General features: G+C 42.6%; 1 protein-coding gene across 1 annotated transcript in view; it reads right to left on the bottom strand.

Annotated features, from left to right (window-relative positions):
• The window catches only part of Wdfy1 (WD repeat and FYVE domain containing 1), a 48,668-nt gene that overhangs the window by 13,203 nt on the left and 12,847 nt on the right, over positions 1-22,618 (bottom strand). The window contains exons 2-6 of the mRNA XM_057762485.1: positions 16,780-16,847; positions 11,284-11,357; positions 7,060-7,114; positions 4,587-4,737; positions 2,324-2,436 (exon numbers count right to left, since the gene is read on the bottom strand). Of these exons, the coding sequence (XP_057618468.1) occupies positions 2,324-2,436; positions 4,587-4,737; positions 7,060-7,114; positions 11,284-11,357; positions 16,780-16,847 (461 nt within the window). The remainder of the gene's footprint in view (positions 1-2,323; positions 2,437-4,586; positions 4,738-7,059; positions 7,115-11,283; positions 11,358-16,779; positions 16,848-22,618) is intronic.

The following is a 22,618-nucleotide window of genomic DNA, read 5'->3' as shown; positions in this document are numbered from 1 at the left end:
GAGTAACCCCAATAAACTCACTCGTACACCAAAAAAAAAAAAGGTGCATTTTTGTTGCCACCAATAATTTATAAAGCAGCTAGATATAAAACATCAGTTCAGAAAACTTCTGGAGAGAAAAAAAATGTCAAGAAAAATACCTGTACTTTACTGTAGGTATTTTATTATAATACAAATCTAGGTTATTCCAGACCCATGAGACTTTATAGAAATTTACCCTAGGATGCTTTTATCTCTAAAAATTAAATTAATGCCTCAAGAAAAAAAAACAATGCTGCAGGTATACAAAATAAATATACCAAAGTAGTTCAGCTTAAAAAAAATTCCAGCCCTTACATTTCACACTCTAGATAGCTTATCAAATTGAATGGCCCTGGGAGAAGGTTTTGTTTCTAAAGATTTCTCTTGCAGGGCTGTCTTCCACCACTACTACTGACCGGGGAAATAGCTGCTAACAAAAAGTAATGCTGAACCTGTGACACAAACAGTTCTCCTGGAGGGACACAGAAACCTGTGACACACACTGACAGTTCTCCTGGAGGGACACAGAAACCTGAGACACACACTGACAGTTCTCCTGGAGGGAACACAGAAACCTGAGACACACACTGACAGTTCTCCTGGAGGGACACAGAAACCTGTGACACACACTGACAGTTCTCCTGGAGGGACACAGAAACCTGTGACACACACTGACAGTTCTCCTGGAGGGACACAGAAACCTGTGACACACACTGACAGTTCTCCTGGAGGGACACAGAAACCTGTGACACACACTGATAGTTCTCCTGGAGGGACACAGAAACTAGTGAGGCCACCTTCACTAGCAAGGAAGAAAAGTCAGTTTCTCACATAAACCTCAAAACAAAAGTGAAAACAAAACAAAAAAGTCCTCTGCAAAATGAGCTTTGGGCCCCATCTGCTTTTTATAAATCCTGTTGAGTCCTGTGTCCCTCATGTGTCAGTGACCTGAATCACAGATAAAGATGGTCTGACATAGAAAACCACTAAGTAGTCTCGGGCCCATTCTGCCCTCAGAAAATGCAGCTTCAGTAGGAGCTTTGCTTCTCTGCAACAGCTTTCTAAGGTGCTATCCGTTTCTCTTTTCACCTTTCCCCCAGAGTCCCTGACCTCAGAAGGTCTATTTCATCCAAACAACTTAGGTAGAAAGTGTATGATACATCCAATTTGCTGCACTGGAACACCTAAATACCATCTTAAATAAACACACTATTGAGCCTCTCAACAAAAGTTCAATTCTCTAGTCTAAACTAGAGACCTCAAAGTTCCAATCCATGATTCACACAGAAATGGGATCCAACCACTTGAATAAAAATAAACAAACAAAGCCGGGCGATGGTGGCGCACGCCTTTAATCCCAGCACTCGGGAGGCAGAGGCAGGCGGATCTGTGAGTTCGAGACCAGCCTGGTCTGCAGAGCTAGTTCCAGGACAGGCTCCAAAGCCACAGAGAAACCCTGTCTCGAAAAAACCAAATAAATAAATAAATAAATAAATACATAAATACATAAATAAATAAATAAACAAACAAACCCACATCGCATTTCAGCTCTGTGGTCAATGAAATCAACTTATCACTCACACATGTACAAAAAGTTTACCCAATTCAGCTAAGAGAAGTTTCCCGTCCTCCACTGAGCCCCGCCGCCACAATGTGCTACAGAAGCAGGGAGTTTGATCTAATGATTCACTCTCCCAGGTCATTAGCCAGTGCCCGGTGACCAAGTACAAGGCTGAGCAGCCCACAGCGGTTCTCTAATAGTACTGCTCTGGAAACTCATCAAATAAACAGAACAGTAATGAGAACTCTTCCAAAGGTCTGTTTAAAAGACACGGTCTGGGGACGGAAGTGTAGGTCAGTGGTAGAGTTCTCACTTGGCATGCGCCGGCCCTGGGTTCAAAACCCCTGCCCCTGAAAAGTTCTTATGGAAACAATAATTTGAAAAGGTTGTTGGGCACGGCGGCTCACAACTAGCACTTATGAGGCTGATGGAGGAGGATTATCATGAGCTGAGGCCATAATTAAGTTTCAGGACAGCCAGCGTCAGGGCACCTTAAAAAAACTCCATCCACTCATCAAACAAGCAAACAAGGTAAGCAATACAAGGCATCCCTTTGAGCAGTGCACACAGGATTTCTATTGTATGAAATGGAACCTGACACCTAACCGACACTTAGTTATCTTTTCAATCCCATCAAACTGAAAGCTGGCCAGTCACAGGGAGGGGAGCACTCCCCAAACCACAGAGCTGCTGTCGGACTTTGGTGCCTAACCTAGGAGAGAAACTTATGGCCAGGCCTACCTTCATGTCCCTTGAGGGTTGTGATCACTGAACAGGCATTCTGCTCCAGCTTCAGCAGGGTGATCTGTCCTGAGTAATCGCCAACGAAGGCATGCTGAGTATCCAGATCATACCTGAGAAGCAGTCAAGGACAGGTGACAGGAGCCATCTCAGCACATTCCCACAGAGCAAGCAACAGCAGCCATAGACAAAGGCTTCACACAGAACTCAGGCATTCTACAACAACAATCACGACGTGAGAGACAACGAGCAAACAGCAAGGAAGTGACAGGTACACGCTGAAAGAAAAACTAAAGCAGCTATAGGGAAGCTAGCTTCCACCCAACAGTTAATATGCCGAGGGCAATAGGACAGGAACCAGCCATAAAAAAGTGAGAGCTGGTAGAGATGACAGAGGCAGTTCCAAACAAGTTACAATAAAACATTAAAGAATAAAATTGCTAAATAGTGAAAATGACAAACATACACATGTATACACACATACACAATGCAACAGGATGTCATTTTGCAAAGGAGCTCTGAAAACAATGTCATACTGACAGCAAGTACAGACTCATCTTCCTTTTGGCAGAGATAATCTAGCTTTAAATGAAGACAATGGCTTCCTTTAACTTGAGGTAGTTCCATAACCCAGATATCAGCTCTCTGGGGTGGTCGCCAGCGTGAAGCGTTTTAATTATCATAACAACTCATTCCTTGCTCCCTCTGGAACCACAGACATTTGTAGAAAGTCAGCACCGTATACAAAACAGCAGAGCAACAACTAATATTCTAGAACACAAGGTCAGGAGAGCTACAAGCCAGGCCATGACTATGATCTCGTGTAATGTTCTGCAAAGCCATTAGGAGAGCTCTCGCTTATGACAGAAAAGCTCACTTAAAGCCAGGCAGTGGTGGTGCACGCCTTTAATACCAGCCCTCAGAGGCAGATCTCTGTGAGTTTGAGGTCAGCCTCATCTACAGAGTAAGCGTCAGGACAGGTGTCAAAGCTACAGAGAAATCCTGTCTCGAAAAACCAAAAGAAAAAAGAAAAAAAGAAAGAAAGAAAACTTCATTTAAAATACATGAACACTTCTCCCTTGTATGGGCCTACACTGTATGGTGCTTTGTTAAAGGTTTATTTTAAATAGCTCATGTTATGCATTCATTTGTAACTTAAGAAAAGTGATTTTATATTGTGTGTGTGTGTGTGTTAGAGAGGTGTACCATGGCATCATGTACTACCCCTAGGGTGTTGTTTATGGTCTTCATCTTGTCATCACTGGTGCATACAGTAAGCAGGTGTCACCTGAAGCAGAGGTGAGCTGTGTGTAAAACAACTCCCACAGAGCTGGAAAGTTAAAGCAGGGATTGCCATCATCTGGGGCACCCACGGCACCTGTGAGAGTTCTCTAAGGATCAAAGGCCCTTTTCACAACCATTTAAAAAGTAATAATAAAATAAAGTGCTAATGTACACTCTAAAGATTTGCCCCTCATATCAGTTTAATAAAATGCTGATTGGCCAGTAATAGGTGAGGCAAACAGACTAAGAGAATTCTGGGAAGAGGAAAGGCAGAGAGCAGTCACCAGCCAGACACAGAGGAAGCAAGATAAGAATTCTTTACTGAGAAAAAGTACCAAGTTACGTGCCTAAACACAGACAAGAATTATGGGTTAATTTAACTTCTAAGAACTAGTTAGTAGTAACCTTGAGGCAACAGGCCAAATGCTTTGTAGTTAATATAGTTTCTGTGCGATTATTTGGGTCTGGGCGGCTGGGAAATGAAAGAGCAGTTTCCATTTTCATTAAGTGAAGCTTTGTATAAAGTTCCTAGCAGCCCTCTTATAAAGCCCAGGGTAAGAAGTTTTTCATTTTGTAATGAAAGGAATGAAGGGTTGGGCTGGCATTAACACAACTTTGTAGAAAAAAAAATTAACACCTCCCACAGAGAACATTTTTTTTTGAGGGGGGGGTGTTTCTCAGGTGTAGCCTAGGAGCCTGTCCTGGCACTTGCTCTGCCGACCAGGCTGGTCTTGAACTCACAGAGACCCACCCGCCTCTGCCTCCTGAGTGCTGGGATTAAAGGCATGCGCCACCACCACCCAGCTTATGTCATTACTTTTAACAGACACACTTTATACCAAAGAAAAGCAGACACAGAAATTCTTGGATTTGAGATTAAATCCACAGGAGTCATTCTGTCTTCAGAACAATCCATAATTCAATTCCAAATTAAATTGTAAGGTGGGAGTGGCGGGAAGGCGTACACTCTGAAGGATACTGCAGGCAGGAAGCCCAGGATGTGAAGAAGTGACGGCCAAGCATGTTCCCACTGCGCGTGCACATCCAGCTCACACACTTGTCGTGGCCTGTGCTGATCACCCACTCGGCGGCCAAGCTGAAGATGATGGCGGACACTCGGTTCTGGTGGGCTGCAGGAGACAAACGGAGGGTCAGTGCCCGTCAGGGCAGAAGGGATCTTCAGAAACACCTCCCCATGCTGGGTGAGAGCTGAGGCTCAACTTCCAGTATGCAGCCATGATCCCAGGAGACGCCAGACAATCTGCTTCTCCCCATCCCCACCATGCACTGGCACAGGCTCTCTCCAAAGGCCTGGGCCACCTCACATAGAAGGCTGTCAGAAACACTGAAGAGCCATGCTCAAGAAGGATTCCAGGAACAGAGAACAAGAATTTTTTTTTATCATTATCTCTCTGTGTTCAAAGGAACATTTTTATTTTTGCTCTGAAGACCTTAATATGTCGTCTCTATGCACAGTGCAAATTTTTCTCAAGAGAGCAAGAGTGTATTTTATGTGCAGATTACTTCTCCATTGCCCATGCCTTTCCCACCATGACAGCGGACTTTATCCTTGTTCATACCTTTTCTGCATGATAGACGGATGGGCCCTCACACTTGAAGACAAAATAACCCCTTCTTTCCTCTCTCAATTTGCTCTTTGTTAGGTCTTTTAGGTCAGAACAGCCAGAAAAGTAACTAATATACCAGGCTAGTATCTTTTTGTACTTATCTAGTAGAAGATATACGTATTTTAAAACAAATCATTGTAATTTTTTTTATAATACTGGCATTGTAAATAAGAACAAATGTAATTTTGTGAAATTTAAAACGAAGCCTTTTATGGAACAATTTTGTGTATAACTTTTATTATTTATAAGCACAGAGCATCTGTAACCTCCATTTCAGGTTGATTCTGGGCACACCAAAGCATGGCATGACTCCTGTACATCGGGCACAAGACTTTGTACACAGCAGGTATCTACTAAATGCGCAAGCTGATGGATAAGTCAAAGGACAGACAGAAAAAAGGCTACCATTGCTGTGTGAGATGCTCAGAAGAACTGAGGGGCTCAGAGTGTCAGAGTGACTGTTAGGCACAGAGCCTGTGACAAGGCTATGCTCCCCGAGAGCCCTGAAACTTCAAGGGTGCTCCCGCAGCTCTCAGGCATAGGTTCCCGTAAACCACATCCCAGATGGTGACTGAGTGGGCTTTTTGTTTACTTTTTTTAACTTTAAGGATATTTCTAATTTCCACAAACAAAGGGTGCATATTAATTTCAGATACAAAAACTGAGGGAGATGGCTTTTATTTATAGACTACATCTTATAATTAAAAAAAAATATATATATATATATATATATATATATATATATATATAAAATTTGATCTGTCTGACCCCAAAAACTTTTCTCACTAAATCTGTGGCTATCCAGCTGAAGTAAGACAAGGTTTATCCCAGCTCACGGTAAAGACCTCAGAATGACAGTCAATTACCTTTCTCAGCTGTCCTATTTGTAGGCTTAGATACTTTTTACGATTGTAGTTTTTCAGTATTTTCTTTTAGGAAAGAACGGTGAAGCCTGTTAGTGCTTATCCTGTTTCACTCATGGTTTCTAAACTCTCTCATGTGGTAAAATTTAAAACATGGCAAACTCTATTCACTCTTCCACAGTTTTCTAGATGTCATAAGTCACCAATGAAATGCAAACTCTAGAATCCACTACAAAACTATGCTGTATATAACCAGTAGAGAACTCTGGAAACTAAAATAAGATGTTCCAAAGCACACCTTTTAACTCAGTTACAACACACTGCAAATCATAATGGACATTGACGGAAGACAAATGGCCAACCCTAAATAAAGCTGAGGTCATTAAAACACTCCTATCAAACTGGCACCAACTAATAAGGCAGCAATGGTAGGAAGATCCAGCAAGAGAGAACCTCGCTCGCTCATTGGTCATGGAGCTGCAAGGAGCTACACTTTTGTTGAGAAAGCAGTTTGCAGAAATACATCTGTAGCATTAAAGTGACTTTTTAAGTGTCTGACCTGGTTATTCCGCTTGCAGGACTTTGTCTTAAGTAGAAGTCATCAAAATTAAACACCTAGAGTCAGTGTCGCAGTCATGAGCACACAGTCATACATACAACTGAGAATCATACCCACAGACAATGTGCACATACACACAAATGCACGCATGTATACTGCACTGTATGTTAATCAAAAACTGGGAGCAGTGAACATCTTCTTCCAATAATAAAAGAATAGTGAAATTAAATCTTGTACACTTACCCAATATACAAAAATTTAATGCAGGAAGAAGGAAAGGATGGTAAATAACTTAATACTCTCTCATGTATCTGGTGCGTAACATGGAAATGTTAACATGGAAACCTACCTTCGATGTGTGTGGATTTAAATGTGTACACATGCGAGAGTGTGTGTCATTACCTGGATAGGTCTTGATAAAATTCATTTTATTAAAATCTTCAGAAACGTGAAATTCCTAAAAGCAAGCATATGCAATAAGAAGATAGTTACAGTTCTGTAAACAATAGGAGCTCAATTTGAAAAATGAATCAAAGTCCAAAAAAATGCTTGTTATAAGGCATGGCACTCAAGATGAGCTACAGAGGGGATGCGAACTGCTCCTCCCATAAAAGCTATCTTTGGGTCATCATTCTTTAGGAGGAATCAAACAGCTGGAATCCTACAAAGAAACTGCTGCTGGCCAGCTCAGCATTGAGTCCAATACTTCCTCCTAATTTTGCTCCTTTGGCTATGCAAAACTAAATTAATAAACCTCTCAAGGCAATACATAAGGAGCCAATGTTAAAGATCTGTTGTCAATATTGCTGATGACTTACAGGAAAGACATGGGGATGGCTCGACAATTTAAGGAGGAAAATGAGCATGTTGTATGTATAAAAATACCCTCTAAATCACAAACTTTAGAGATTATGGAGGGTCTTTGGATATTCTTATATTTTTCAAATAACTACGAGAAAAAAAAAGCAGTTCCGTAATGAAAAGAATCAATAAAAGTCAAAAGAATATGCACTAATTAAGAACCCTATTGATCAGTGTTAAATTGTTAAGGTGCTATGTAATGCAGACATTATAAACTGTAGACTCATTTAGAGTAGAAAAACAATACACAAAAAGGAATTCAGGCTTTCTGTCCTCCACCTGGCTTTGCTGGGCACCAAAGGTCATCAGCACTGTAAATGAGAATCCAGACAAGGCAGCCAGCCCAGACCAACTGCTGAATTAGATCTGCACTGTCCCTTTCTGCTGCAACTACCGCCTTCACATGTTGTGATTGCAGCCTGTTCCTCAACCAAAAGCCATCGGGAGATGCACACACTGCCGCCTGGAGAAGGTGCTTAGTTCCCACACTTGTGGGTTTACCTCACGTGGCTGTGTGCGTCATCATGACGGCCCTACAAAGTCACTGGAAGGAGAGGGGCGGAGCTCTGCCAGTCATTGCTGCACTGTGTGCAGAGTGGCCATTGCCCCCTGCCAATGCTGGATGAATGATAGGGCAGCAGCCCATCCTTCCTTTTGGCTCTTCATTTGCCGCCGTTAAACAGAATCATGGCATCTTTGCATTAAAGTGCAGATCAACTAAAACAACAATGAAGAGCTTTGACCTACATAAGACTCTTCATTCTCTTTCCAGCAAAACCCCTTTCGTAGGATCAGCCCTTATTAGTCACCCTAAGGATTTCCCACTATAGTCCCTTCTGTTACCACTGTGCTCCAAGCTCCTATGTCTGCAAGAAGAGTGTGTTCCCTCCTACCACTGGCTGCCTTCTTCTACCTTTCTGTCTGTCTGTCTGTCTGTCTGTCTGTCTGTCTGTCTGTCTATCTATCTATCTATCTATCTACCTAGCCATCTATCTGTATACCTACCTACCTATCATCTACCTACTACCTACTATCTACTATCTATTATCTATCTACTTATCTACCCACCTATCATCTATCTCTATGTCTGTCTATCTATCTATCTATCTATCTATCTATCTATCTATCTATCTATCTATCTATCTTTGTTTTAGCAGGCATGTAAAATACTAAATAATCCCTAGGAAATTTTCAAACACACTTTTTGACAGCTCTCCCCTCTGCATCATTTCTCCCCCCCCCCAGCTCCCTTGTAGCACACCACCCTTAGTCTCTTTCTTCCTTCATGACCTTTGTGTCTTTGTGCCCACCCCATCCTTCCTCACTGTCTATCTCATTGCTTCCTAGCTTCTTAACCTGTACTCACTCTTACAACCGTTCATACATAAACACACGCTGCCCTTCTCGAGACAGCTTGATCTCAGTCTCTCTCTGTTGCCTGTGTTTTTTAAATTCACCACCTCCCTGCTCCCTTCTCCAATTGCCACCAGAAGCCTTTTCTTCCTTAGGAAATTGCACCACAGCCTATATAATTCAAGCCCCAAATCTGGTGTCACCTGACATCTTCTGTTGTCCTCTCAAACTGTACCTACAGCAAACATGACAGGAGGTATCTTAAGTCATCTGTCCACTTCTGAGGCTACTGTCTTTGAGCCCAGATTCCTGGTTGCCATAGTAACTTGACTTTCCTTTCCATTCTTGTTACTCTCCAATCCAGTCTCCACAGTTAGTCACTTAAGAATATTACCAGGCACAAGAACATAAGCGGTGCCTATAATTCCATCCTTCTAAGAAGGGTGAGGTGAGAGGTCATAGGTCTGAGGTCAACGGGGGCTACACAGTAGGTTCTAGGGCCAGCCTGAGCAGTGTAGTGAAATCCTATCTGAAAGAGGTGAAGGAGGATATGAATCACCTCATATTGTATGCCTGTCAAAAACCTTTGTGCTAGCTTCTCACTACACAGTAAAATGTAAAATTTTACTCACAGTTCTTTTATGACCTGGCTCCTGTCCACATTTCAGTTATGCCTGGATCCTTCCTCTATCGTTCAGTACCAACCAGCCAAGACACCCGCCTCCATCACAGACCTGTGCCCCCTCAAGTCTTTACTAAAGCTTCTACCTCTGGAAACCGCTGGCTGGCTGTGTCACGGGTGCCATGTAAAGACAATGGGAAAAGACAACATGCACTGGGCTAGCTTTGGGCATCCACATGCAAAAGAAGTGTGAAGCCATCCCTCAGACCATCTACAGAAATTAACTATAATGGGGCCAAGATCTAATATAAAACTAAAGTGTAAAACTCCTAGAGGAAAAGAGAAGTATAATGTGCCTGTTCTATGACAGGATTAGGACATTATGACATTCAGAGGGATATGGCCACAGATTAATTTACTCCTGTGAAAACAGGAATAAGACCTTGAGCCAGGTAATTAAAAGTTCCTTAGATATGGTAGCCAAAGTACAAGCAACTAAAAGAAAGAAAAGAGAAGGTAAATTGGACTTTACAAAACTTAAAAATGATTAAAAAGACAACCCCTATGATAGAAGAGGTTTTTGCAAATTGTGTATCTGATAGGAGTCTAGTATCTAGCACTAAATAAGAACTTACAAACCAAACCCAGGGCACCAGATGGTGACACATACTTCTACAGTCAGCGCTTTGGAGGTAAAGGCACTAAGGTGGCAAGTTCTTGGACAGCTTGAGCTATAAAGCAAGGTTCTCTCTCAAAAAAATTAATTAATTAAAAATGGACAGAGGAATTCCTGAAATATTAAATAGTCACTACATGACCCAGAAATTCCATTCCTACATATCCAGCAAACTGAAGAATACAGGCTCACACAGGGACTTATACACAATGCTAAAGTACCAGTGTTCTTAACAGCCCACATGGAAATAATCCCAATACCAATCAACCCATCAATGGACAAAGTGGGACTTCTCTATCTAGGAGAATACTCTGTCTAGGAGAACATCAGTCTACCACATAAAGGGATAAAGTAACGAATCACAACTTCAACAAAGAAGACCCCTCACGACACACATAAGGAGCTACACATGGAACCTGACTCTATTCACACAATACATGGAGGACAGACAACTCCCCATTCAGAAAAAGCAGATCAGAGACAGCCAGATGGGGGGGGGGGGTGTACCAGGGAGCAACTGCCAATGGAGACAAAGCTTTCTTTGGGGGACGTGAAAATGTTCTGCAATTAGGAAATGGTGATGCTGACATAATCTAATGAAGACACACAACACTACAAACCACTAAAATGTACATGCACCAATATGGTACATGTGTTACATTTCTATTGAGAAAAAGAGTAGACATGTACACACAATTAAATTGAAAAAAATCACCAGTCAGTAAGAGACTGGAAGTTTAAATATCCCATCCTTCACCAAAGGTTGTTCAAGCTGCAGGCTTTCCTCTAGAGTCACAAGAGTTCCCGGATGAAGAGTTATTCCTCCTTCTCAGCTGTCTTTCACAGAAATACACACACACACACAGCAGCAGCTACAGGCTTCAAACCCACTGTAAAAAGTCTGCGCTTTGTGGGTCACCTGAGCACCAAGACACTAATCAGGCCAGCATTTTGAGATCCATGGAAAATAGTTTATAGGAATTAAACTGAACTCATTTTCAGTCTAACATCTATGATGAATCAGACACTGCTAATGCCAACAATGTGTTCAACATAAGGAATCGTGGGGTAGCCTCACAAAGGACATAGTGAATGTGTCGGAGACGCTACCTACCATTATAGCCCCATTATCCTGGCCCACAAATATCCGTCTGCTGTCGTGATGATAAGCCATGGTAGAGCAGGGAGCTGCCAAAAAGACAAAGACCACATTGTGAGAAAAGCTACATACTGGAAGCCATTTTTAAAAGCATATTATTATTAAGAAGAGTTATGTGGTTTAGGTTTCAAAAAATAGACAAAATGCTTTATGAAAAATAAATTATCATATTAAAAATGTAACTGAAGTTCCCCATGGCTTAAGTTTAAAAGTGGAACTCTGTGAGTCATTTCACAGTTGCTTTTAGAACTGTGGATGAAGTCTGCCAGCAGGAAGTCTCGTCTGCATAGAACTCCTGTGGTAGTACAGATGCCTCTGAGAAACAGTGTTTCTGGGCATGCTCTGACACCCAGATGCTCGCACCTTTCCCCAGGAAAGACCATGATTAGTTGACTCTAAAAATGAAGGGTACTGGCACGAAAATTCCAATTCCATGACATATGTGAGCAAGCTAGGAACCTCACCTTCCCAAGAGAAAGATAAGAACGTTTCCCCTTTGCAATAGCACACAACCCATCTGTAGTGTGTGCTAAGCAGAGCTGTGACTACATGGGATAGCACTGACCTCTTTTAGGCATGCACCCATTATGGCCAACCCATCCCTCTTCCAGGAATCATGGGCAACAGAAACTTCTTAAGCAGGAAAAACTCCAAATTGTCTTCTAAAAATCAGAACAACTGTGATTTCTAAAACTCAATATTTGGAGACAGAACTGTTTGGATACATGTTGCATAAATAATTTTAACTGGCAACAAAAGATCCACAACATGAAAATGCATGTCAAAGGGACATAAACCAGATGTGTGTGGCTTTGAATTGAAATTGCTTATCAAAAATAAATAAATAAAGGAAAGCTGGGCTGGGTGGTGCAAGCTTGCAACTGAGCTTTCAGAAGGCAGAGGGAGGAGGATGGCAGTTCAAGGTCAAACTGCCTACCCAAAAAGTTCCGGGCCTGCCTGGGGTACGTGAGGAGTGATACAGTCTCAAATCCCAAATGAAAAGTCAAAGAGGAAAATAAAACCTCCAAAGGAAGTTAGCACTTGAGGTTTTCTTACTCCAATGGGCTTATACTTTTTTTGGCCTTATTTTGTGTGTGTGTGTGTGTGTGTGTGTGTGTGTGTGTGTGTGTGTGTGTGTGTGGTGGGGGTTATACTTATTCATGTACACGTATGAATGTGCAGCCAGACCTAGACTGGGTGTCTTTCCTTGATTTCTCTCTACCTTTATGTTTTGAGACAGGGTCTTCTCACTGAACCCGTAGCTGACTAATTCAGCCAGGCTGGCTAGCCAATCAGTCAGCTTCGGAGATCTGCCTGTTTCCACCTTTCCTCTCCTCTGCGCTGCATCAATGGTGCTGCAGGAAAACAGCATTGTGCCTGGCCCTTCATGTGGGATTTGGGGATCTGGACTCAGGTTTCTGTACTTGTGTGACAGGCACTTTACTGACTAAGCAATCTCCCAAAGCCCTGGGCTTCTTACTCTGCCAAAGAAAGCATCACAAAGAATTATACCCAAAGACAATGAGAAGATCATACTAGGGAAGGATCGGAAGGTCACACAGGGAAGGACTGGAAGATCACACTAGGGAAGGACTGGAAGGTCACACTAGGGAAGGATGGGAAGATCACACAGGGAAGGACTGGAAGGTCACACTAAGGAAGGATGGGAAGATCACACTAGGGAAGGACTGGAAGGTCACACTAGGGAAGGACTGGAAGGTCACACTAGGGAAGGACTGGAAGGTCACACTAGGGAAGGACTGGAAGGTCACACTAGGGAAGGATGGGAAGGTCACACTAGGGAAGGACGGGAAGGTCACACTAGGGAAGGACTGGAAGGTCACACTAGGGAAGGACTGGAAGGTCACACTAGGGAAGGACTGGAAGGTCACACTAGGGAAGGACTGTCTCAGTAGCATTCTAGATCTCTGCAGGTGAAAGTGGATACTGGCATTGTACACAACTCAGTCAGATCTGTGTGACTCTGAACTGGCTTTAAGTCTGCATATTCCTGTATCTATATTTTGAGTTTATAATATATAATCTCATGTTTAATAATTATATCCTCTACCAGGCATGGTGGTACATGCTTAAATTCTAAGACCCCAGGAGGCAGAGGTAGGAGAATTTCTGTGACTTTTGGTTTACATAGGGAGTTTGAGGCCAGCTACATGTACAAAATGAGGCTGTCTGAATTAAAAAATGATTATAATCACAAAGATATATTGTTTTACACACATTCATATACACCAACCTCAAGCAATTAAAGCAATTATCAGTTGCTTTGGTGATTTAAAAGATTTATGTTACCATTTTTTTGTTGGTCAGCCGATGATAAATTTTGATGTTGGCTTTAAGCCTCATTTCTTCTGATGCCTGACACTATCATAAAACTGCATACATATGTAAAATTACTCATTTGTGTAATAAGGTCAATGTGTTGATTAACTTTATGACTCTAGAGATTTGTTGCATTGATTATTATTAATGTCTTTTGTGTGAGGTGGAGAGCATACACATGCCACAGTGAACACGTGGAGATCAGAATGGCAGCTTTCGGGAGTTCCTTTCTCTTCCCACTGTGGGCTCCAGAGAATACCCTCGGGTTGCCAGGCTCATGGGCCATGCACTTTACCCACTGAGTCATCTCACCAACCCTGGAATTTTTTAATTAAAAGAGGTCCCCTAGTTTGGTTTTGATATTGGAATACCCTGGCTGTTTTTTGTTCATTTGTTTTCTCCGTCTTCTTCTAGAAGAGAAGTTTCTCCTGGGATAAGTAACATACAGTTTAAAAACTGGGGTGCGGGGGGTCAAGGACTCACACAGCTTTACAAACAGGAAAAACACAGGCCATCTTTCAAATTGATGGCAATATACACACAAAGGCAGCGTGAGCCTGAGATCACACATGTAAAACTCAGATTGTGGGAGCTCCCCGCTGCAGGTTCTATTACAGCCTTTGGCGCTCGGCCGGCTGCCCTCACTGTTCGCTAATGCTTTTGTGCCCTAGTGGCAGAGTGGAGGGGCTGCCTATGGAATCGCAACACTGCCTTTATGGTCCTGTGCATAAAACACTGTGGGTCCACCTCATCCTTTCGGTAGGCAGCGGAGTCCTGCAGTCATAAGCAGGTGTGGATTAGAATTATAATCACCATCATGGAGAGGGTCACCAGTTGTCCAAAGCTCTTAGACGGTCTAACACTGATAAACCACTAACTTTTGGCAGAAATTTTTATAGGATGAATACATAGGAAAAGGTCGAGCAGAGTGGCTGGGAAGGCTGACTCCTACCACACGAACTGTGCTGACTAACCGCTGACCCATACCAGCGCCAAACCTGACGGTTTCGGAACGCTTCTCAGGAAAGCTGTGACCAGTGTCAACAGTCACCAGGACGACGGTCAGCACCTGCTTATGGAGGAACTTCACAATGACCTTCAGTAACAAACCATTAAAGGCACAACAAATCCTTTTCTTTTCCTAGAGGGTCATCTGACCACTGAAGTCCTTAATTCAAGGAACTCCCTCAATAAGGAACAGTGCCTCAAGGAGTCCCACAGTTGGGACTGATCACTCAGGAGTTAGGAGCTATGTTCCCATTACAAAGAGGCCTATGTATTCCACATACTCCTGCAATGTGACTAGGCTTTGGCTTGATCCTTTTACTGTCTTACTGTCTTCCTTTTTTTTTTTTTTTTTAATTTTCGAGACAGGGTTTCTCCGTAGCTTTTGGTGCCTGCCCTTAAAGATTGTAACGATCTGGCTTTATTTTACACTAGGTAGGGGGGCACAAAGCAATCCTCTTTAATAAAGTTGACATTATTAGCTTCACTCAGAACATTTTAATAATGCACATTAAAAAAAAGTATTCACTTTACAAATTGTTCTGCAATCCAAATATACAACAGCTTGGAATGAGGACTACTGAGAACTGAAGAACAATGGCAATGGGTTCTTGATCCTATTGCACGTAATGGCTCTGTGGGAGCCCAGGTAGTTTGGATGCTCACCTTAATAGACCTGGATGGAGGTGGGTGGTCCTTGGACCTCCCACAGGGCAGAGAAACCTGCTTGCTCTTTGGGCTGAGGAGGGAGGAAGACTTGATTGGGAGAGGGGGGGGAATGGGAGGTGGTGGCGGGGAAGAGGCAGAAATCTTTAATAATTAAATAAATTAATTAAAAAAATAAAAATAAAAACACACACACAAAAAAAAGAAAACAACATTTAGAAAGCAAAAACCAATGTAAAAAGACAGATTTAAACAACTACAACAGTACAGTTTGATATGGCTCAGATTTTACAGCTTTTTTACTGCATCATCTATGTCAGAAATCTGTTCCTTCAGCTGGCTTCCTTCTTGCCCCTCATGTCATGGAGAAATGAGGCCCAAAGTGTAAGTAACATTTTCTAAGTAGAAATTTCCTCAGAAGCTGTCTCCCTTGTGGTTGTTTGGGAAAGAAGGAAATCACCTCCCACTTGGTGTTATGGTAGAAGGCACCCAGACATTTTCTGCTGGGCTCTGTCTCTGAGAAAAACTGAAGAAAAGAAGAAAGATATACACAGATATGGCAAAGTCATGGTGTGTACTTTGGCTTGAGTATGTATGGGCAATTCGGTATCAGGATATCCTAAGAGACAGGGTCTCACATAGCCCAGGCTGTCCTTGAACCGTGCTATGTAGCTATGGGCAGCCATGCCCAGCTTTATGCTCTGCTGGGTACTGAACTCAGAGCCTCAGACATGCTTAGCAAATGCTCTATCAACTGGGCTACATGCCCAGCTTCTGGGAAGATTCTCCATTTACAAAGTGTTGTTCCCTGGTCCACATCGTCCTACAACACTGGGAGACAGTGAAAAGAACAGGCAAAAGGCTGTCACAACAACAGGTCGAACCACAGCGTATGGAATATACACACAGCGTATGGAATACAGGTATTTTACAGTGGTGTATGAGCCCCAAACCACTGAGTGAAAAGGGACTGCTGGAGGCCAATGAGAAGGCTCAGCATTTAGAGGCATATGCTGAAAACCTGAGTCTGGTAGATGGCAAAGAGTCCACACTTCAAGTTTTCCTCCAACCTCCAAATATCAGCCAAGGTATGAGCACTTACTAAGGTATTAACACTTACTAAGTAACTGTAAAAATAATTTTTCTAAAGTCATTACTAAGTTAAAGCCAGACAAATGAGCACAAAGGAAAATGGCCCTTTTCCTGTTTTGTTTTTTTAATCCTTTCTTTTTTCAATTTTGGTCCTGTGTCAGTTAGGCTGGTAGACCAACTGCCTCCGTCAAAGGAGTTTTCCTGTGGTTTATGAGCGCCTGTCAGAGGTTTTAGGCAACAAAGGAACTCATTCCGAAATCCAGAGGCCACTTTTAGCCAGGCATTTTGAAATGAAGTCATCAAAGGCATCAGAAACAAGGCCCTTAAGTGCAGAAGTCCGTGACTTACAGGCCATCGTGTGGTAGATGCTGGGCCAGTACTGGCCACTGTCTCTTTTCAGCCATACTCGGATGGTTCTGTGGAGACAAAGACGGAGAAGTAGTGCTTAGTCATTAAAATCTTGTCAACGGCATGGAATAGTTACCCGGATGGAAGTGATCATCACCTAATATTATAAAGTCAGTACACACATCTAATACCATAAAATCAGTACACGCGGAGCGAGGAGTCACGCCGGTGCCAAGTACATGCAGACGCTGTCATCTTTAAACATCTCTACCAGTGGCATCTGACTCCCGTATACATCAATTTTAACTTCACACAAGCACCAGTTCACCACTCTCCAGATTCAGTGCACAGCGAGGAAACAGAAAGTTGCCACAATGCTTTTACAAAGACTTATGCTCCAAATGTGCATAAAAGATGTCCACATCATGAGAACGGTCACCCTCAGTGGTGCATGAAATGGGGTTGTCTTCTTTTGTAATTCAGGACACTTTTGTTTTTAATTTAAAAAATTCAACATTTTCTAATTGATCTTATAAAGTTATTCAAAGGGAAATACATACACACAGATAAAATTTAGTATATTATGTATGGTATACATACTTACATATTATGTATCACACAGTATGACCATGTTAAATTATATAATACCTAGCAGTCAGGATTTCAAATAACTTTAATAATGTAGAAATGTTCATTGTATAATAACATACAAAGGAAGCTAAAAACTACCAACTACTTTTCTGAGTAAAACAAATTGTGCCAACAAAGTCACATGACTGTGTCACCAGGAGAGACTGAGGATAGCAGCAGGCACACAAAGAAAGAAGAGCTGGCTGCAGGGACACACACACCCCTACAATCCCAATACTTGGAAGGCTAAAGCAGGAGGATGATCATCATGAGTTAAAGCACAGCCCAGGAACACAGCACCTTATCCCACAGAAGCAAAACAGAAAAAAATGAAGTACCATGCTTGTGGAAAAGTAGTATGGGACTGGGGAAGGAAGAGAGGTGAAGGTGTCTCCATCAGTGGGAGGCCTCGCTCTGCCCTGGAGGAAACTGTCCCACACTGTGTCTCTGGCCTCTCTTTCATCAGAACACACACAGGGCTGTGAGGAAATCCTGTGGGTGCAGGAAAGTAACTAACGAGCCACAGAGCCAAAGGGCAGCATGGGGCTCACTGCAGGAGGAGAAACAACAGGGCCAGAGTAGGCCATTCCTGCCTTTGCAGAACCCCTAAGCCCGGCTCTTCTGCCCGCCCAGTCCCCTCCGGGTAACTGCATTCTAACGGTGTCTGCTTTGCTCATGTTTCTCATCATCCACTGTCATTCTTTGACAATCATGTCTATATTTCTAATAATGGGCTGGCAAGGTGCCTCACTGGGTAAACGTGTTTGTCATCTAGAATGAGGATCTGAGTTCAATCCTTAGTACATAGTAGGAGAGAATTGACTATCATGGCTTGTCCTCTGACCTTAGCCATACCATTCACACACACATACACACACACACACACACAGATGAAAGAATAAGTGTATATTTCTTTTTTTTTTCTTTTTTCTTTTCCTTTTTTTTTTTTTTTTTTATTTGTTTTGATTTTTCGAGACAGGGTTTCCCTGTAGTTTTGGTGCCTGTCCTGGAACTAGCTCTTGTAGAACATGATGGCCTTGAACTCACAGAGATCTGCCTGCCTCTGCCTCCCAAGTGCTGGGATTAAAGGCGTGCGCTACCACTGCCCAGTTAAGAGTATATTTCTAATAGCAGCACAACAGTTGGCAAATGTTGCTAAATTTAGACAAAAATATATAAAAAGCAGTGTTGATATATATTGCCATTTGTTCATCTAGTTATTTCTTTTTCAAGTTCAAGACAAGTTAAATTGTTCTATAGGAACAAAACTCAAGAGCGGCTGATTGACTCTGGGGAAGGCAACAGATTCTAGAGGTGTGAGAGAAAGAACATGGCGAGGCTCTGGGGTTGGTGGCCAGAGCTGTGTCCACACAGAAGAACATGCCCCACAGTCTCAAGATCTGCACAGACCACATGTGTGACTACAAGGCAATTCAAACGAGTCATCTGCATTTACCAAGCAGATGACAGGATGGCACGGTACAGAACCCCATTTCATGTGTGTCTCAGGGTCATGGAATCTGACTAGGTCGCTAGATCCAGCTACCAGCTTCAGCACACAGGGAGGACAGCAGGATGGAAGAACCTGTTAAAACTCTGACAAACACACTTCAGAAAAAACAAGACTGTGGGCAAGTCTACACACAACCCTAAGCCTTCGACACATAATTTGGAAAAGAAAAGAAATAAGATGGGGGACAAGCTTAATAAATACAACAAATAATACAATGTGTTATTTGTATCTAGATTAAAAACCTATAAAACTATATGTGTATAATCATAAAGTAATCAGAACCATGAACAGCAGTAGATATTTGCTGATATTAAAATTACTATATTTTATTTAGGTGTAAGAGTTGTAATTACGTCACTATGTAGGGTTTCTTTGTTTCAGAGTCTTGGCATTTTGTTTTGACATGGTTTTCTTACTGCAATGTTACCAGACTGGCTCAGACAGGATCCTCCTGCTTCAGGCTCTGGAGTGTGGGATTACAAGTATGTACACCAGGCCTGGAGAACTGTTTTGTTAAGAAACAAAAAGCAATTCCTAAGTACCAAGCGGCCCTTTCTTGGGCATCCTCGGCTTGGCCACTTCCTCCCTAGTCCCATCTCCTGTTACCTTCTGTTCTCTTTCCCAGTCCCAGTTCACCTCCAGGACACCCAATACCAACCTCACCTCCCAAGGAGTCACACCGCCCACTGCTACTACACTCAGCATCCACCAGTGATGACCTCCAACCCAGGACTCGAGGGGCAAACTTAGTTCCCATAACTCCCCAGCTCAGGCCCTGAAACCCAGAGAGTTGCTCTATTTCAAGTCTCCATACGGTTCTCTCAGGTCATGTCCAAGCTCTCCTCCCTCACCACTCTACCGTGAACTATTCATTCATTCTCTACTGGTCATTCTAGGCAGATGGTAGGTTGGATACTATTTCAACACAACTCCTTCATCTAAAAACTCATGCAGGTACACAAGGATTACCCTTAGAACTGATCCACAAAAGGAGCCTTACCTGTGCTGACTGTACTTCATGTTGTTGAAATCAGAAATGTTATCACTACATTTCAGCAAAATAGATGAAGCCAGAACAGAGTAATAAGTTCAAGACCAACTTCAAGGTGAGTATTAGGTCCACTCAATAACGCCCCCTCCTGTCCAAATTCAAGGTACAAAGGTCACACTTCAAGATCACAACATGTTCCATTAGGTTCTGCTTTAAGCTCACTGGCTTTATTTACAACATGACCAGCAAAGGGTTAAATCCGGCAACTAACCACCATCAAGATTTTTAAGTCTAATGAAGAAGAAAATGTTGGTAATTCACTAGAACTCTGCCACCGTGAAGTCCATGGAGTTAGTGGGACACACTTTTCCCTTTGAGCTCAGAAAGGGCAACATCCAGATCAGCAGTGAGGAAACAATCTTAAAAGTCCATCTCTTCCACTTATCACTAGACCTGAAAAAACAAATCCACACACCTTCAGAACGTGGTAACCCAGACCAGGGCCATGCTCAGATCATACTCAGCAGGATGCCAGCATTTGGAAGACAGGGTTTCTCTCTGTAGCTTTGGCACCTGTTCTGGCACTCTCTATAGACCAGGCTGGCCTCAAACTCACAGAGATCAGCCTGTCTCTGCCTCCCAATTGCTGGAATTAAAGGTGTGCGCCACCCCTGCCCAGCTGCCATTTTCTTTGTAGAATCAACAGCTTACAACTTGGTCGGCACAAATGCGACCCTGGCCAGGGCCCAATCAACAAGCTAGGAAATTGAAACTTTTACCATATTCCCCTTGAAAACTGCATATCATGAAAGAAAGAGGAAGCCAACCTCGCTGGAATCGGGCTCCGAGCAGGCAGTGGACTTTGGCTTTATGCCCTCTACCCAGAGTTCTCTTCTTCAAACCATCCCATCCTTTCCCTTCCTGTGCTGCTGAGGTCTTCTGTGTCTATGGTTCAATCAAACCAACATTAAATTGAATCCCTGATACCCCAAGGATCCTCAAGAATCTGTACGCTAAACAAAGTTTTCCAATGTCTATAAGTTACATGGGAATTTGCTTCATAGTATGATCAAAGTGTTTCTCCTCACCTTAACGGGGTTATAAAAAAAACAGGCTTCAACTGGACTAGTTATTAACACCTCAAAAATTCCAGGTGAAGACATGGACTAGTCTGCAAAGTCGAAGAAAAGCCTGTTCTCTGGTAAGTTGAAAGCAACAGTGTGTGATGTTTTACTGAATGTAAATTACTCAAATCCTTACAACTACATAAAAAGCCAGCTACATTAAGCACTGAGATCTGGTAGTTTTGTTTGTCACCCATAAGCCTGATGTTCCCTAGTAGAACACTGTTGAAGGTACTTTTTTTTAGTTTGTTTATTTTAATTTTATTTATGTATTTTTACTCCTACCCCTAAAGTCAGGTACTGTTTTGTTTTAATTTTATTTATGTATTTTTTCTTTTATATATGAGTACTCTATCTGCATGTATACCTACATGCCAGAAAAGGGCATTAGATCCCATTATAGACAGCTGTGAGCCACCATGTGGTTGCTGGGAATTGAACTCAGGACCTCAGAAGAGTAGCCAGCACTCTTAACCACTGAGCCGTCTCTCCAGCCCAGTCAGGTCGTTTTTCCTGCCATCTTCTCTATTCATTATTCTCCCACTCCAGCCCTCACCCTAGGGCTAGATTTCTCCTATTCCAAGACCCTAGCATCCTAAAAAGAAAACTTTCTAAAAACACTTTCGGATCATCCTTTTCCCGCCCCTCGCCCCAATTTCTGTTTTCCAATAAAGTCTGCTTTTCTGATAGATATTTGGAATGGAAATGCATTGTTTCTTGCTGACTACAGAAATGGTTTGCAGGTTTCCTCACAGCCCTAACCCTGTGGAGGGCCCCACCACCAATCTAGAAAGAGAGCCGAGATGGCTGAGGTGCGATCCCTCCCATCAGCAGGCAAGTCTGCAGTTCTGAATTTTCAATCTCCCACTCCCAGTGTCCGGGCACCTCAGCGTAGAGGAGGATTCGCATGGGAGCAACTCAAACAGCAGGGAAGTACGCACTGCAGGGCTCTGGGCCTCTGGTCAGCATTCTAAATGAGAACATTTCGGCAAGAGTCTGGCTGCACCCAGTAAGAAACACATCTTTAACTGACTGTAAGAGACAAAACAATAGCAACCGTACAGATCAGCAGGAAAAGGTGTTTTCGTCTGGGCCTGAGGACCGGAGTCTGAGCCTCAGAACTCACACAGTGGGAGAAGAGGACCAGCAAGTACAAATGAGGAAGCGTGCATCATTCTTAAAAGAAAGGCGGCAAACTTGGTTGAATTTAGGGAGTTCAGGCTTGGCAACTGGTTCTGAAGAAATTACTGAATGGGGGAAAAAAGAATTTCCCATCTAAAAGTTAAAAGGTAAGAATGAAGGATTTGGAGAAAAGGTTAAATAATAAGATGGGTTATCAAGTGGCATAGTAGCTTGACAGCTTATAAAGTCACTAAAAATAATTATGAGACCGGTAGGTATGTGGACATGTTTATAAAACGCAGTTTTCTTTTTTAATATTTAGTATGTGTGTTGGTGTGTACACATGCCCACAGCACACAGGGGGAGGTTAGAAGATAACTTATAAATCAGGTCTCCCTCCACTGTGAGGGTTCTGGAGACCCACTGTGGGTCCTCAGACTTGGTACCAAGTGACTTTAC

Source organism: Chionomys nivalis, chromosome 2 (assembly GCF_950005125.1).
Source record: "Chionomys nivalis chromosome 2, mChiNiv1.1, whole genome shotgun sequence".
In the NCBI taxonomy this organism is placed as follows: domain Eukaryota; kingdom Metazoa; phylum Chordata; class Mammalia; order Rodentia; family Cricetidae; genus Chionomys; species Chionomys nivalis.
This window is presented reverse-complemented; position numbering and strand designations above follow the sequence as displayed.